At 43.0% G+C, this 15,209-nt stretch overlaps 1 protein-coding gene across 4 annotated transcripts in view; it reads left to right on the top strand.

The window, feature by feature from the left end:
* Nucleotides 1-4,161: 4,161 nt before the first annotated feature.
* RIC8B (RIC8 guanine nucleotide exchange factor B) overlaps nt 4,162-15,209 on the top strand; it is a 40,106-nt gene continuing 29,058 nt past the window's right edge. Inside the window, exons 1-3 of one of the 4 annotated variants that reach the window (XM_068944038.1) lie at nt 4,249-4,428; nt 8,217-8,264; nt 13,016-13,882. In XM_068944038.1, the coding sequence (XP_068800139.1) occupies nt 13,829-13,882 (54 nt within the window). In that variant the 5' untranslated portion in view covers nt 4,249-4,428; nt 8,217-8,264; nt 13,016-13,828. Of the gene's footprint in view, nt 4,429-4,622; nt 5,033-8,216; nt 8,265-13,015; nt 13,883-15,209 lie in introns of those variants that run through there. The other 3 variants (XM_068944027.1, XR_011141163.1, XM_068944043.1) reach the window with 3 other exon arrangements.

The following is a 15,209-nucleotide window of genomic DNA, read 5'->3' as shown; positions in this document are numbered from 1 at the left end:
TTCCATCTTCAGGTGCATGGTTATGGTCTTGTTTCCTGGATTACTATCATAGACCTTCTGAAATCTTACCCAGTCAGCTCCTGTTGTTACCCAATATACATTCACTCTACACTCTTGTTAAGTGATAGTGGGACAGTGGAGGTCAGGCTCAGTCTATCATCTCATCTATTTTATTCGCGTTCAAGTTACCTGCAGGCAAAACAGTCCGCACTGAAGAAGGTAAGTCATGTGGTGAAGTTTTATTAGTGGCCAGTCTTTAGCAGCTGGAGTTGTGATGTGTTTGAGATCAAGGTCCTACTTTGCATTTTCTTATTGAAGATGTTTAAATCAAGGCATTTTTACTGGCCTATTAAATATGAACAAGCATAGGAATATCTACCTCAAGTCTGTGAGAAATGCATGTGGGAAAGGCAGCGTCACTAGGATAGAAAAATTCACTTTCTTTTCCCTAAGGAATCCCAAATCTCTACTTTGCATTGCATCTGCCAAGAGCCCACTCGTGACCGCTTCTGCTCACTTACTGTTCCTGGAACATTGATTAATCTCAGGTTACAGGAGATTGCTGGAGTTGGAGATTGTCTAGGAGATGGACTGCTGACTATGGCCTACCATGGTCTCTCCAGCACCAGACTCATCGGTGAGACGTTTGCAGGCAGAACTGATAAGTAAGTCAGAGCTGGGTCTTTGGAAGAATAAGGGTCAAGGCAAACCCCGGCACCTTTTAAGAAAAGTCAGAAGCACTTCCTACACTTTTTTACAAAGCATGTTAAACCAAATAAAGTCCGATACCCATTGACTGAAAGAGAGGAGAAAGTGAGAATATTTTAGTATATAAATGTGCCATATCCTTCAACATGTTTGGGGACAACTCCAATAACTCAGTTATCCAAACTCGAAGTGCTCAGGGAGACTGTTCAGGAAGGAGAAGGGATACTCGGCACAGTGTCAGCAGCCCAAACAATAATGACAGAGAACTGTAATTAGTCGGTGAGTGCAAAGTGCTGGGAGAGGGAATTTTGGCCAACAGCAGCATCACAAAGCTCTGCACTCATTAAAAAGAGCCATAGGACTGTTAATGTCATCATTAGTCAGATAGGGCTTGGACTTTGAAAGTCTTTTGTAAAAGAACCCCCACAGTCTCTCCTTTTCAAAATTTATTTATAAACCCACGTTGATGCCACAGGAGTCTGAGCATGCACTTCCATCTACCTTTGAACTGTTTCCTGAGGACGGCTTTGAAATTTAAACTGGACGCTCATGTGAAGCAATATATAGATTACTGCACACAGCTGTACGGAGGTCACCATCACCATCTGTATCAGAAGCATCGCAATGGAAAGCAGCCCCCCTCGACCACCGCAGGTCAGAACCCATCATATTAATATAACCTGCCATGGTCTTCAGGTCACAGGGATTTACCGGGCTGGGAAGTGCAGCTGCTCATGAGATGCTTATGTTGCTACATCATGCACAAGGGTGACAACCTCTGAGTAGAACGGCTAGTTATGGGCAGGAATCTCTTAAACCATCATAGTATGAATTGCCAAGCCTCCTGAGCCAGGGCCCCGAGACTTTTGATTAAGCCTTTCCCTTAACCATGGTAATTAAACTACTGTTACTTGCTAGCCACATATTTAAGGGTATATAAAAGTAAATGTGTGACCATGCAAATCGTTCTGAAGAAGTTTTCGTATCACATGCTAAAATAATAGATCTCTCTCTTTTCTTTCTCTTTTCTTTCTCATTTTCTTTCCCTTTTTTCTCCCCCTTTTTTCTTTCTTTCTTTCTCTGTCTCTCATCCTTTCTCCCTCTTTCTCTCTTTCTTTTTCTTCTCACTACCAATAAACATTTTATTGAAAGTGTGTTTTTTGTCATGGAGCGAAACATAACAAAAGAGATCTGTACATCTATATGTATCTTTATATAATATAATGTAAATGCATACACACAAGCATCTATACGTACGTATGTATGCATGCATATAAAAATCCATTACAATTCCTCAGGATTTTTCATTACCAGGTAGAAAAAAGACTCAGCGGGGGAAGAGCAGTGAGAACTCCATTCACTAGCATGAATCCTGGTTTTGTCAGGCTACCTCTTGCTGCTAAGGTCACTACCCTTTGACAAAAATGGCCTCTGACCTCCCCAGCCCCACAATTCTGTTGTGACTGACCCTGAAACCCATGAAATTCAGGGGCAGACATTGCTTTGCAAGGTTTAGATAAAGCTGACTAACATGGGAAGGGCTCATGGTATGCATCCATCTGAAAAGCTCTGGCAGCTCTTTGGTGGAGGATGCAATTTATTCTGCCACCCCCCCCCCTTCATTGAAATCCTAATCCTTCATATGCTACCTAAAGTGGAAACTCAAATGCACTGCTGATGAATCACAATGTGCCGTTAAAGGGCCAGTAACAGTTTTCCAGCCTTTTTTTTTTTGATGTTTTTAATTTAAAAAATGTAATTGATAAAGTACAAGTAAAATGAATGTTGTGCAAAATGCATGTTGTTGTAAAATGAATGTTTACTACAGTAATGTAAATCTAAGCAGGCGTATGCTTTACTATAAAGTTGTAATTCAAACAGGCGGCAAGGGATTATTTTTGCTGAGTTTCATTCAAAAGCGGCATCACTACGCGCAGGGACCTGACTCAGAAGCAGCAGTTGTGCAGTTCGGGCTGGGTTTCGTTACTCTTTGCAGCCCAGAGATCCCAAGTTGTTCTGCTTTTGTGTCTCTGCTCAACGGACCGCCGCTCCGTTTTTTAACTTCAGCGTATAGCTTTCTGCTAGCTGTACGGTGAGTTTTGCTTACAGGGCACTCTGAACGTGGGAACGCTCCCTACCTTTTTTTAACCGTGGTTTTATTAAACACTCTGCTCTTGCGCTTGGCAGGCATGGCAGACCTCGGCTCTGACACGGAGGCCCCATCCCGCAGGCGCTGCCTGTCCAGCCACACGGGTGTCAGGCCCCCCCCCCGCCGGGCTTCCCTCCCGCTAGCCCCCAGTCCCAAATACAGCGGTGGCATGGCGCCAGCATCGCCACCATGCTGGTCGGTCACACCCCCAAAAACGCCCTCCTAAAAAAAAAAAAAATTACGTTAGCCCCCCTGTGAAGGGTTTGGGGAAGGCAGCCATGCTGTCCCTCAGCAAGGGGGAGACTCGGGTTTCTTTCTAAATGGCAACTGGGAATTTTCATGTAATACCACCGCTCTGGGAGCTTGAACTTAAAAAAAACAAAAAAGCCCAGTAAATCTCGGTGTGGCTGATGACGAAACGACGCTCCCCAGCAGCGCCCACCGCCGGCTGGCCCTCCTGGCCTCCGGGCTGCCCTCGCGTTGTACCAACCGGGTGACGCCTGCCCTCACCCTCCGGCTCGTTCAGGTTTTATTTTGCTGCCAAATGTTGGGAGGAAGCCCTCCCCTCCTCCACGCACCGGACGCAGACGTCCCCCTCGGCGAAGGCCCCACGCTGCTGCCCAGGCCCAGACCCAGGCCCAGGCCCAGGCCCAGGCCCAGGCCCAGGCACGCGCGATACCATTTTGGGCAGGGCAGGAGGCTGCCCACGGCTGCCTCGTCCTCACGCACCGGCACGGCCCGGACTGGCTGCCGCTGGGCAGCGAGGCAAGGGAGAGAAATGCTGCGCTGCAACCATGTTGCCTACAAGTTTGAAGAGAAGCGGCTGGCTTATGTTTTGGCCCGGCATTTGCCTTGTGATGGACATAGCATGTACAAGAATTGCAGATAGCTCCAAAATGGGGCAGAACGAGGACAAACGTAATGAGTTCGGTATACAGCAGGAGGCCTTTTGTGTCGCTGAGTAGTAACTCAAGGCCGCTCGGGGCTGGATGGCACCTTCCCGGTCGGGAGTGGCCGGCCCGGGACTCGAACCGGTGACTCCCTGTCCTGTCCTGCCCTGCCGCCCCCTTTGCCGGGCGTGTCGGTGGCGCAGATGGACTACAACACCCATCAGGCCACGCGGCACGAAAGCCGCACAGTGGATCCCGCCACACAGTGCCGTGCTGTGTCGCTTAGCATGCTGGGAGGTGTAGTCCCGTCCCCACAACCTCTCCCCGGCTGGGTGGGAGGTGCCGCGATCACGTGCCCGCGGAGAGAGCGGGAGGACAGCCAATAGAGGCGCCCGCTCCCGCCCCCTCCAGCCAATAGGGCGCGAGGGCTCCCCCTCCGCCCGCCATGCAGGGTGGGGCGGGCGCGGGCGGTTGCCAAGGGGGAGCGTTGCGTCACGTCACGGGGGGCGCGGGGTAGGAGGTCAGGGCGCGCCTGGGCGGTGGCTGCTGCTGCTGCCGGCGGAGCGGAGCGGAGCGGGGCGGCAGGCGGGCATGGAGCTGTGCGCGGTGCTGGAGGCCGTGGCGGGGCGCGGTGGCAGCGCCGAGGCCGTCGAGCAGGTCCTGGCCCGGTACAACGAGGAGGTAACGGGCCGTTGGGGGGGGGGGGGAGGAGGGCGCGCGGCCTCCCCCCCCGCCCCCTTGCGCGCGCTGACCGTTGCTCGCTGTTGCTTCCTCCCCCCCCCCCCCCCCGCCGGTTGTCGGCCGGGGGATCCCCGCCCTCTTCCCCCCCCCCCCCCCGGCCTTACCCCGCTCCCCCGGACCGCCCCCTCCCTTCCCCGGCGGGGGTCTCCCCTCCGCACCCGCCGGAGCTGCTCCCTGCCGCCGCCCCTCTCTGGAGCGGTTCCCGTGTGACGCCCCCTTCCTCGTACCGTGTCGCCGTGAGGGAGCCGGTGCCCGGTGCCGTCCCGAAGGACCCTTCTAGGTACCGCCCCCGCGAAGGGCGCCCGCACGCGTCCCCCCCTGCCTGGTGGGCGCCCCCTGCCTCGCTGCTGTGCGGGCGGCCGCGCGCCGGAGCAGTGGGGCTGTGTAGAGGGGCAGCGCCTCCTGGAAGAGAGGTTTTTCACTGGAGCGCAAAATTAGAGGTGTCGACAGATACGGGATCAAGGCCACTGTAAGGCTCGGCTATTCCTTCTCGACCCTGTGTTCCTTGTTTTGCCTCGGCTCTGTCTGCTTGGCATGTAGCACGGTGGGTTCTTGGTGATTGTGCTGTAAACTTAAACCATAAAAGAGTTATTTTTGCTGCTAAGGTCTTTGAACCCACATAGCCTGCTTGGAAGAGGCTGGATGGAATAGCTCTTAGCTTCCTTAAAGAATAATCCTGTGTAATTGTGCACCTGCCTGAGGTGTTGCCCTTTGTAGGGAGACCTTTGTGGCCCAGTCTCGCTGGCCTGTGAGAGAGGCTCGCGCTCTGCTTCGGCAGTGGCTGTGTCAAAATGCGGAGGACTGGCTCTGCAGCGGCGGGATGTAAAATGTGACTGCCAAACCTCACTCGCTTTTTCGGTGTTTCTGGGCAGGCAAAGGAAAAAGGTGAGACAGCTGAAAGCTGGGTCACAACTGGCTGAGCTTTTAATGCTGACAGGTAGTACAAAATATCCAGTGTCTACTGTCATTGCAGTATGGTAGGTGTGTGTTTAGTCAAGAAGTTAGGAGATGTTTCTGCATTTCCTGGTAATGGTGAGAAGTAGAAATTAAGGTGAAGCTAGAAGATGGGTGGATTTTAATTTATTTATTTTTCTGATAGGGGCTTCTTGTCACCTAGATGCGCCCTTGCTCATTAGGGCATTATAGTCTACTTCTAAAGATCACGTCTCACCAAAACAGGTGACTGTCTTTTGTGCAGACACTTCTGTGACTGGCACACAAGTTCTCTAAAGCTTGTACTGTCTCATGGTTTGGTTTTGGGCGAAGTTCAAATGCAACTGTATTGAAATATCTGTTTAAAATTTAGGAATCTGTTGAAGGAATAAACTTTCAGGCTTTAAGTTAAAGATTCCTAACCCTGTGACTGGGAGAAAGTCATAAGAATGTGGATTGGTGTATGGTTATTCTTCAGATCCTGAGAGATGGCTTAGAGTTGTTATCTTAGATGCAATCAATTTTTAAGTATTACAATGACAGTTATTGACTTGCACTATTAAGAGAAGCTTGAGCTGAAGTCCACGCAGGCTATCTTTGTGTGTGTGAAATTCAAATGTAGTGACTGGAGCAGCTGCAGGGCACTTTCTCTGAAGGACTATTAGGTCCAGAATTCATTAGACTCGTCAGTGAGTTAAAACCGCTAGAGATCTAAGGTACGGAGGGCTCTGAGTAAAAGACCTTTTTATCTCCTGTTTTGACTCTTGAAAATGACCCTTTGTTAAATTTTGTAATGTGTTTAGTGGAAAAGTGCACGTAAAACATCACTTCTCAAGTTTGCTGTGGTGGCTTCCGTTCGTCCTCCGCAGTTCCCCCAGATGACTGACTTAGGCTTAAGGTGACCTCTCAAGGGTGGAGTGAGAACTAGCATACTTTCTGTTCTGGGATTTTTAGTTTTCAAATGGGGTTTTGGAGTTTTGTACATAGATAAATACTTCTTCTGTAGTGGAATGGGAATCTTTTAGTACTGTCTCTATATGACGCTTCCCTTGTGTTTCCTGTCAAGAAGCTGGCCTTAATGTTTCCTACACCTCTTTCTCTGTGGCAAAAGACAAGAAGTAGAAAGTGATGTTGTGGCTTAGTACTCTTAACAAATTTAGGTTACTAGAAACCTTTAATATATTCTGTTAAGATCTAAGCTAATAGTTTGCAGAGGGCAGGTAACTATTCAAGCCTCTTAGTGTTGTTTGTGAGTTACAGGAATCAAAAGAACTTTGGGCTGAAGGTTCTCTGTCATCTTGGTTCAGAATAGCAGCGAAGTTGCTGCCTGCAATGTTTTTTTAAGTCAGAATTATTGCCTGTGGGCCAGAGAAGACTGGACACAGTGTTCTAGGTCCTCTTTACTTTTTTTTTAACATTTCCAAGCTAAACACAGCAGAAAATCTTCCAACTAAATATACCTCAATTAAAGAGAGAGGATGGATTAAGTACAGTTGCAGGTGACTGTAAAATAACTATAAGCAGAGAAATTAATAGGTGTTTTCTTCTCACTCCTCTTATCTTGTCCCATTTGTAGTGATAATTCCAAATGTCTGGTCCTTCAATTCTTAGGCTACTGTTGCTAAATTTCTTTAGTATTTTCAAAATGTTCTTCTTGAAATACAAAGGTTGCCTGCTTTTAGTTTATTACTCATTAGTTAATGTTCGCTTGCCTTTAGTTGTCATCTTTGTGAGTTTGTGTGGTTCAAGAGTGAAAAGCTGTTATTGGGAGCCCTTTAAGAGAAATAAAAGGAATTATTTTCCTAGCGTTCTCATGGACCTAACTGGTATTTGTAGCCCGTAATGGCAGGGTAAATGTTCAAGCTCTTTCTGTGTAACTGTGTGCTTGTGTTGGGAAAGGCAAAGGGCCCGCTACTGTGCTTTGAGAGTCACTTTTGTTTTTCAAGTGCTTGCATGATGTAGAAAAATTTTTTGTTTAGAAATGTTGATTTTTTTTTTAGAAGGTGTTTATCATTTAATCATTTAGCTTGAAAGTTTTAAAATATTAAATTACCCACTGACATTGCTGTTTTTTTCTTTGACTTGCAGAATGAACTTTGTCATTTGAGTAGTATTTCATTATTAACATACTTCAAGATACTAAAAAATGGAACTAGACTTGAGTATACAGCTCAAGTGCTTAAAGACACACAAACACTCCTTGTTAGACCATACCTGTTTTAAGTTTAACTCTACCTGTAGAAACAAATACCATGCTAATGTGTTTTGACAATTACTCTAACATGGAAACAGAAGAAAAGATTTAGTAGCCTTTATACTAAGGTTTATTTGACTTGTGCTTGTTTTCTGGACAAGCTTACTCTGTGGCTCTTCCAGTTTGGGGCACTTTAAAGTACAATCAAAAGCTTGTAAACAGGAACTGCTTTGGGAAATCTGAGCAGTAACGTATTTGTAAAATGCAAGACTATAGCTAATGTTTTTTGGCCTTGCCAAGTACTGCGTGAGGATGTTAACTCATATCATAAGCATAACCCATAGACCAAGGCTCGTTCTGCACCAGCAGTGAGGTAACTGTGGAATTGTTAATTGGAGCTGCTTACTGAGACTACTGGTCTGCTTACTGTTGGGTAGAATGGGAGAAGGATATCAGTTCACAGGGTGTCACCTTATTAGCTTAGGTTCAAACCAGACTGCTAGAGTTTTATAGTAATTTTGCAGTTGTTACCTGTTTAACAGGTGATGTTCATGCACAAAAAAAGTAAACATTTTTCTTTTTCTTTTTTCTTTTTTAACAGAATAGGGCTGTTTTCAGATTTGATCCAGCAGATGAAGAGAAAAGAAAGGTAAGTAAATCAATTCCCAGCTTCATACGTGCTCTGTTTAGAAGTGTAGAAGAAAGAAAGGTTGTCTCTTAACTTAGTTGCCATTGTGAAATGATGCACATAGACATTGTTTAAATCGTACTTACAAAAAGTTCTGATTTTTTTTTTCTTTCTTTCTTCAGTGCAAGAGACCTGTGGAACCCCCCCCCCCATCCCTTTTTCTCCAAAACAGGGGGGAAAAAAAAATCCTCCAAGCAAAAAAACCCAACCAAACAAACAAAAAAAAAACAAACAAAAAAACCACCCTGTCTCAAGCAAACATAGTAACAAAAAAGACACAAGGAGTTTTGATGGATACATGTTTTCATGGAAAAAAATGCAGTTAAGATTTTTGGAAAAAATAAATGGAAGATACTCTCCTCTTCTGAATCTGAGATGAAAAAAGCAACCTTTTGTAAAACATTTTTCCATTTTTTTCATCTCAGCATGTAGTAATATCACAGATGTATTTCTTGTCTGTGTTAGACATTAAAGAATATTAGGGATTATGATGAAGGGAAAAGTATTGAGGAAAGCTCTGAAGCTGTAAGGGAAGCAAAACTATAGAAGACTGTTACTTCATAGGTAGCTGTAATCAGTGGAATGTATGCTGTGGCTATGAAGTGCCAAGGGCAGGAAATGTTTGTGTTTTATGGCAGGGATCTGTGCAGGTGTGTCAGGTCTTAACAGCTCCCTTAAGAATCATCGTCTTAGACTTACAGCTTGAACTGCCCCTGATTTTTTTTTTTTTTTAATATTATTATTTTTGTGGCATAATATGTAATGACATGTCCCTTGCTTTTTCTCTCTAGATAGAGTTCAGGCTGAGTTGTAGACTTGCCAGGAAAAGGCTCATTAAGGAGCAAGGTTGCGTGCTTTCTCTGTTTTTGAAGTAGGCTCGAAGTTTGAAATGAGAATTTAACATTCCTGTAATGATAGTTTGTCTCAAGTATGACACACATTGATTCACTCTATGACTTTATGCAAAATATCAATATTTTCAGGTCTGGAATCTTTTTCTGATGGAAATTAGTGGGATAAGTCTCCCACTGTCCTTTGAATTTACAAAACTATCAGTGTTGATGTGTACTGTAACCTTAAGTTACAGTTCTTTATTTCACAAAGACCTGAAGACCTCTTAGTGAGCTTGACTTTACTCTGATGTGCAAGTATGAAATTCAGCACAAAAGTAATACTGAAAGTTAGTTACATAAAACTATGGTTAATATTGCTGTTATCTCTTGGAAATCAAAATCGAAACAGATATGTTGCATAGCAGCCTTCTCCACAGTCTTCCTGTTGAATTGGTTTATTTCACAGACCTGGGAGCCATCTAAAAACATCTGTTCATGCTCTTCTTGCATCATGCACAACAGTTCTTAAGGGCTTCATAAAAAGTTTTTCTGTTGATGTATGTAATTTTTTTTAAATTTGGATTCAAGTGTAAAATGAAGAGACATAACAGGATCTTTATCGGAAATATTTTTAATTTATCATAGAACTTATAAATCTGAATGGTCAAAGCTGCATTTGAGCAGTAACCGCTATGACAAACACTTAGATATGTTCGATAGTTTTATAAGCTGAACACGTTAGAGATGTACATACAGTTGAATATTCTGTTATTGAGTTTTTTAAGCCTATTGTAGTAGTTGGTTGTGGTTTCTGGCTTGATTGAAAATTATTTCCTTAATTGGTTAAGTTTGTTACACGTTTTCCTGGCAAATTGTTGTTCTTTTTGTGACGTTACTTAAGGCTGATTGGAGCTCACTGAGGAGTGTTTGAGACATTAAGCAGACTTTAAAATTCTGTTCTAAACAAAACTCAAATGGATTTTAAAATTACATTTCCATAGTGCTACCTTTCTTAATGGAAAAGACCTTAATCGTATGTGACCAGAGTCACCTTTTTAAAGGCAATGTTTTCATACAATACGTAAGGTTTTTTTTTTTTTTCCTGTTCTTGAATCTGCCCTCCTCCAAGAAGTACGTAGAAGAAAACGCATCTCTAGCAATAGATGGTGTGCTACAGTTCTAACTCCAGCTTTACTTGAAGCTGGCCTTCAGTAATGTGTAACAGGACTGGGCGTACTTTTTAACGTATAAAAAGAGCTTAGATGGGATCTTGATTTGGTTTTCTTGATTATGTCCGTGTTCCTTCCCTGTCCTCCACTATCTCTTTTTACATTCGGAATAACACAGTGTCTAGGCTGGAAAACTGGTTGTGAACTAGAGAACAGAACAAATGAGACTAGATCAGAGGTCAATCTGGAAGAAATAAATAAAGACAATGAGTATTTTAAGTGGGTAGGATATTCTGCACTCCCTCCTTTTTTTTTTTTTTTTTTTTTTTAAAAACAGTCACTTAACTGCATCTGCTCAATATTCTCAGTGTCTGTTAAACACTCAGCATCTTCCTTTCACCCTTCAGTTAAGGTCAAAATAAAACTCCTTTAAATTGAAAGGTAAAATAGTACTATCTTCTTCCTAAGAGCAAACCACTGAAGTTGCCACCAAAATTAATGGGAGTTGCTCAAAGACTTCAGAATGTAGCCTCAAGTAAATGAAGAAACAAATTCCATTGATTGATAATAACACTATCAACTGAGCTGATATTCTGCTGGCATTAGCTTAGAATGATTGCAGCAAAACAATGTTTAGACAGAAGGTCATAATCCATAATTCAGTCATATAATAGACTTGAAATTCAGGTATGGGGGAGAATACAAAGGGACTTCCTTTTTTTTCCCTTTTTTTCTTTTCTTCCTTTTTTCCCCCTTATCCTCCTTTCGTTTGTGGCAATGTTGTAAACTTGCTGTATAACCTGAGAAATAGCAATACAGACCTCTTACCAGTCTCTTGTTGCATGTAAGGTTTATTCATGCCTAGGAGTAAACTTTCCTTTAACTATTCAGTGCAGCAAGCCTCGCAGGCTTTACTATAAATCACTCTTGTCTGTACAAGAATGCAAGTACAAGATAAACAGTAGCAATGCAAGTTTTCTCTCTGCCTTACCACACAGCTTCAGCCATGACCTTATAGTTACTGCAAGGTTGTGCATATCGTGTAATTGTGTTATAACGTAGGCATAACTGAGCTTAACACTGTTCTAGGTTTGACACTGGCAGGGAAAAGATGCCCTGAGTACAACGGTGACATGCTATAAAATACCAAAGACAGTAAGGCCAAAATTATGGCTTGATTATAGAAGTTGGGTAAATCAGACAGCAAAACTTTTATTTGTCTGTGCTGGTATAACATGGCAATAGAATCTGATTCATTAGGCTATAAGCTGTAAGCGTTAGGCTATGTCAGCAGTGAGTTTGTAATACTGAACTCCTGGAGAGAAAAGTAGATTATCTCCTCTAGAAGGCAGAAGGAGAGGCCAGGCTATTGGATTTGATAAGGAAATCTGTGTGGACAAAGCCACAGGACTTGACAAGCTTGTATTTTGTTACCATACTATGGTGAGCTGCTGCTTGTCCTGGGTGTGACTTTAAGTTTAATGATGTATATATCTTCATTGGCCTATGTGATGAGTGCTGTGGATAGAAGTCGATTAACAGCCTATATTATACTGGTATCGCTACTCAAGCCAAATTGGATTTAGCTGGTGCTATTCCTTCTTAGCTGGTCAGTAGCTAATAAAAATATGCATTCTGAAAGCCTATTTTCAGTTCATGTGTATAAACAGTGTAGGAATTGCCAACCAGAAATAACTTTGTTCCAGATTAGCTGTAGAAATTAAGCCAGTGTGGTTCCTTCAGAGGTTACCCAGCTCTTAGAAATCTCACAAATATTTGTGTGAAGTAGCCAAGGAGGTCTTGACAGTGGTTTATTGGAAAAGACTGAGTCTTCGAAGCTGGAAGACTTCTCAGGAATGTAGTGTGTTTGACAAAAACTAGTTGATTCTTTAGGTCTATGATGGAATTTGTCATCTCCAGAAAATGAGCATCTGATAACTTGACGGGGCAAGTCACCTCAGAGAGGGGAGTTAGGCTTAGGGTACTCAACTGGATGCGGTATAGTAGACACTTCAGCTCAAGCCTCACATGTCTTAACGCAAAAAAGGAAAGTTTCCAAAATCCCAAGTTTGCCTTATGGGAAGTTTGAGTCACTTTCTGCTCACTTAAAAAAATTAGTCAATAGGTTTAGCTTTATTTTTCCATTATTTTACCTTGTCAAGCCTTAATTCTGCTTCTGAAGTAGCAACACATTTGTGCTGTTGATGAACTTAAAAGGCAAGAAAATCCCAGCATTATTTGTGACCTGGAAGCTTCTGTCAATACTGATGTTGCTGTTAACGGTGACCTTCCATAACTGGAAGGAGCTACGGCACCGGTATTTTTTGCCTAGGTGATAGTAACAGAGAAAGTAAATCTGTCCGAGGTAGCAGCGAAGGGTGGCTTTTTTTAGTTGGATGAAGATGACATTGAGTTTAAAGAACAGGAAAAAGCAGCCAAATGTAAGGTTATTACCGTTTCAGGTAAGAATATGACTTATAAGTAGTCTTCATGATTTACATACTTCCTCTTGAACTCCTTATCTGTTGTTTGTTTCACCTCTGTAGTACCTGGAACATTTGTTTTCTACTCCCTCTTTGGGTTGCAAAAAATGAAGTGGTTATATATACACCTTTTTCATAACAAAACGCTCTCCAAATTGCTGTCTTGAGTCAGTTCTGTGATAGTAATCTCTAAAGTTTGAATATTTTTGTTTCTTGATTTATTGCAGAGCTTCAGTTTGAACATCATAGATCCAAAATTCACGGCCACCTTTAGTGGGCAAAAATTGCCATAACGGTTTATTTCCCCATATTGCTGAATGTATTAAAGGTGTTGAAATAAGAGAATGGTAAATCATATCAAATGTGATGTCGGACTCTGTTATTTCTTCTAACTAAATTCATGATGTGGTGAGATTCCTTAAGGCTGTGGACTGTACCAAACGTGAACTTTGCAAAGATGGAAGCAGTAAAGCATGTTGGATGGAGCAAGATGGTGTCGCACTGAATCTCAGAAAAACTATTTAGCTGGTGCTGTTGACCCTCTGACGCTTCTGGGAGGTCTGAAATAAAGGTTTCTGCAGGCACAAAGACACAGAACTTGTCCCCCTACTACTAATTTTATTGTAAATATCCTATAATAATTTTAGGCTTAGGCACTCCTGTGGGCACGCAGTGTGGTATCTTACTATTTATTTATTTTTTGTTGTTGTTCTGACTTTACTGAAACCCCTTGAGGGAGTACCAGTCTGTAAGAGAAGAAAAGTTACTATGTGTCCTTTATTAAGCCTTTGTTCTAATTCTTTCTGGTCCTGCGCAGCCCCATCCAGCATTTTTCTGTTTTTACCTGTCTTAAAATTTATGTCCAGACAGTGAAAACCTTGTCTTAAAAGCCTTCTTTCTCCACTGTGTTGCAGAAGTTATAAAGGGGTTATCCCTCTCTGTTCAGTAGGGAGGGCAAGGAGGGCCCCTTGGAGTGCAGCTGTGCAGAGTGTCATCTTTCTGTGAGTCTGCACCAGACGTGTTTATTCCATCAGTGTCTGATGACACCAGTTACTGTGCGTGCTCCTGACCTCACCTACGGAGTGCTATCTGACGTAAGCTCTTGCATGTCGAAACCTGCACCTCTGTTATGTCAGGCCTGACAGGCTCCTGCCAAACAGGGCAACTTCCCACTGCTGATACAGGCTAAGTGAATTATTGAAGTGAAGCAGGCTGTATCCTCAGGGGATACAAACGTGCATCTTTCTTTCCTATGTCCATCTACAAAGACCAGGCAAAAATCATGCATCTGCTGCCTCATGTAAACAAACATTTCGCCATTTCCAGCTTGTTCTCCTTATTCTGCCATTAAATGAAAGTTCTGGTGTATCCTAAAAGTTTTCCATGTCACAGCTCAGTTTCCACTGCTTTGTACGTTTTTCAGTGACAACGTTATTGGAAGATTTTGCATTCCCTTGGTTGTTTGGCCTGAGCTATACAATAACTTGGTTCACTCATAGTGTTCTTCATTGAGCTGAGCTCCTTCCCTTTGCCTCTGTTCTTGACAGCTCTTTTCCCCTCTTCTGTAAACTGGAACTGATAATACCAGAGCTGTAAGACTATGTAGTACATAGAGGAAAACTGTAGAATGGAAAGCCTAACTCCCAATAAGTAAACAAAAGAGTTTAAAACGAAGTTGCTTCATACTTCCTTTTATTCCCAAGGTAGTTGGGTTCCTTTACGTATTCCTGATCAAGTATTCGAAGCACTTCGATACATTCTTCCAGGGGTTCTGACACAGGAATATTCAATAGGTTTTAGGTGAAACCGGCTGACTTTTGAGGCCTTTGCTCTTTGTTTTGCCATAGATAAAGTAAACTATAGTGCATGATGGTGAATTTATAGATATGGAACCTGGACACACCCGTTTGGATACAGATCCACAAAGTGCAGGTTCTTTATAATATTGTATAATTTAAATCATGATTGTGGCAGTAGTTAAAACAGTGGTCTGTGCAAAATGCTATGCAAATTTAACATGTAATGTTTTATTAGTAATTGGGGAAATGGGAGAGGGAGAAGTGTGTTTGCAGAACACCTGGAACACGGAGCCATATAACCTCTAATTGGTTTCATTTTTTTTGTACTCCAGAATCTGTTATTTGCATAAGCAGATAATGAAAATGTAAACTTTGTGAATATGCAGTACATATAAATGTCCTGACTTTCAGGCTTGAACTAATAATTGGAATATACTTGGGCATACTCTTAGTACCTTGGACGCTTAACTCTGAAACCTAATAGTAACAGAAGACAATTATTTTATTCTTTTAATGCTGCTCCCCGTTAGCAGAAATGATCAGCCAGCATTCTTATTCAGTAATTCCGAGTTATACTTCTTTGGTCCTGGAATCTCTTCTTATTTTTGACTTGCCTTCCAGG

This window comes from Struthio camelus, chromosome 1 (assembly GCF_040807025.1).
Source record: "Struthio camelus isolate bStrCam1 chromosome 1, bStrCam1.hap1, whole genome shotgun sequence".
Lineage (NCBI taxonomy): Eukaryota > Metazoa > Chordata > Aves > Struthioniformes > Struthionidae > Struthio > Struthio camelus.
This window is presented reverse-complemented; position numbering and strand designations above follow the sequence as displayed.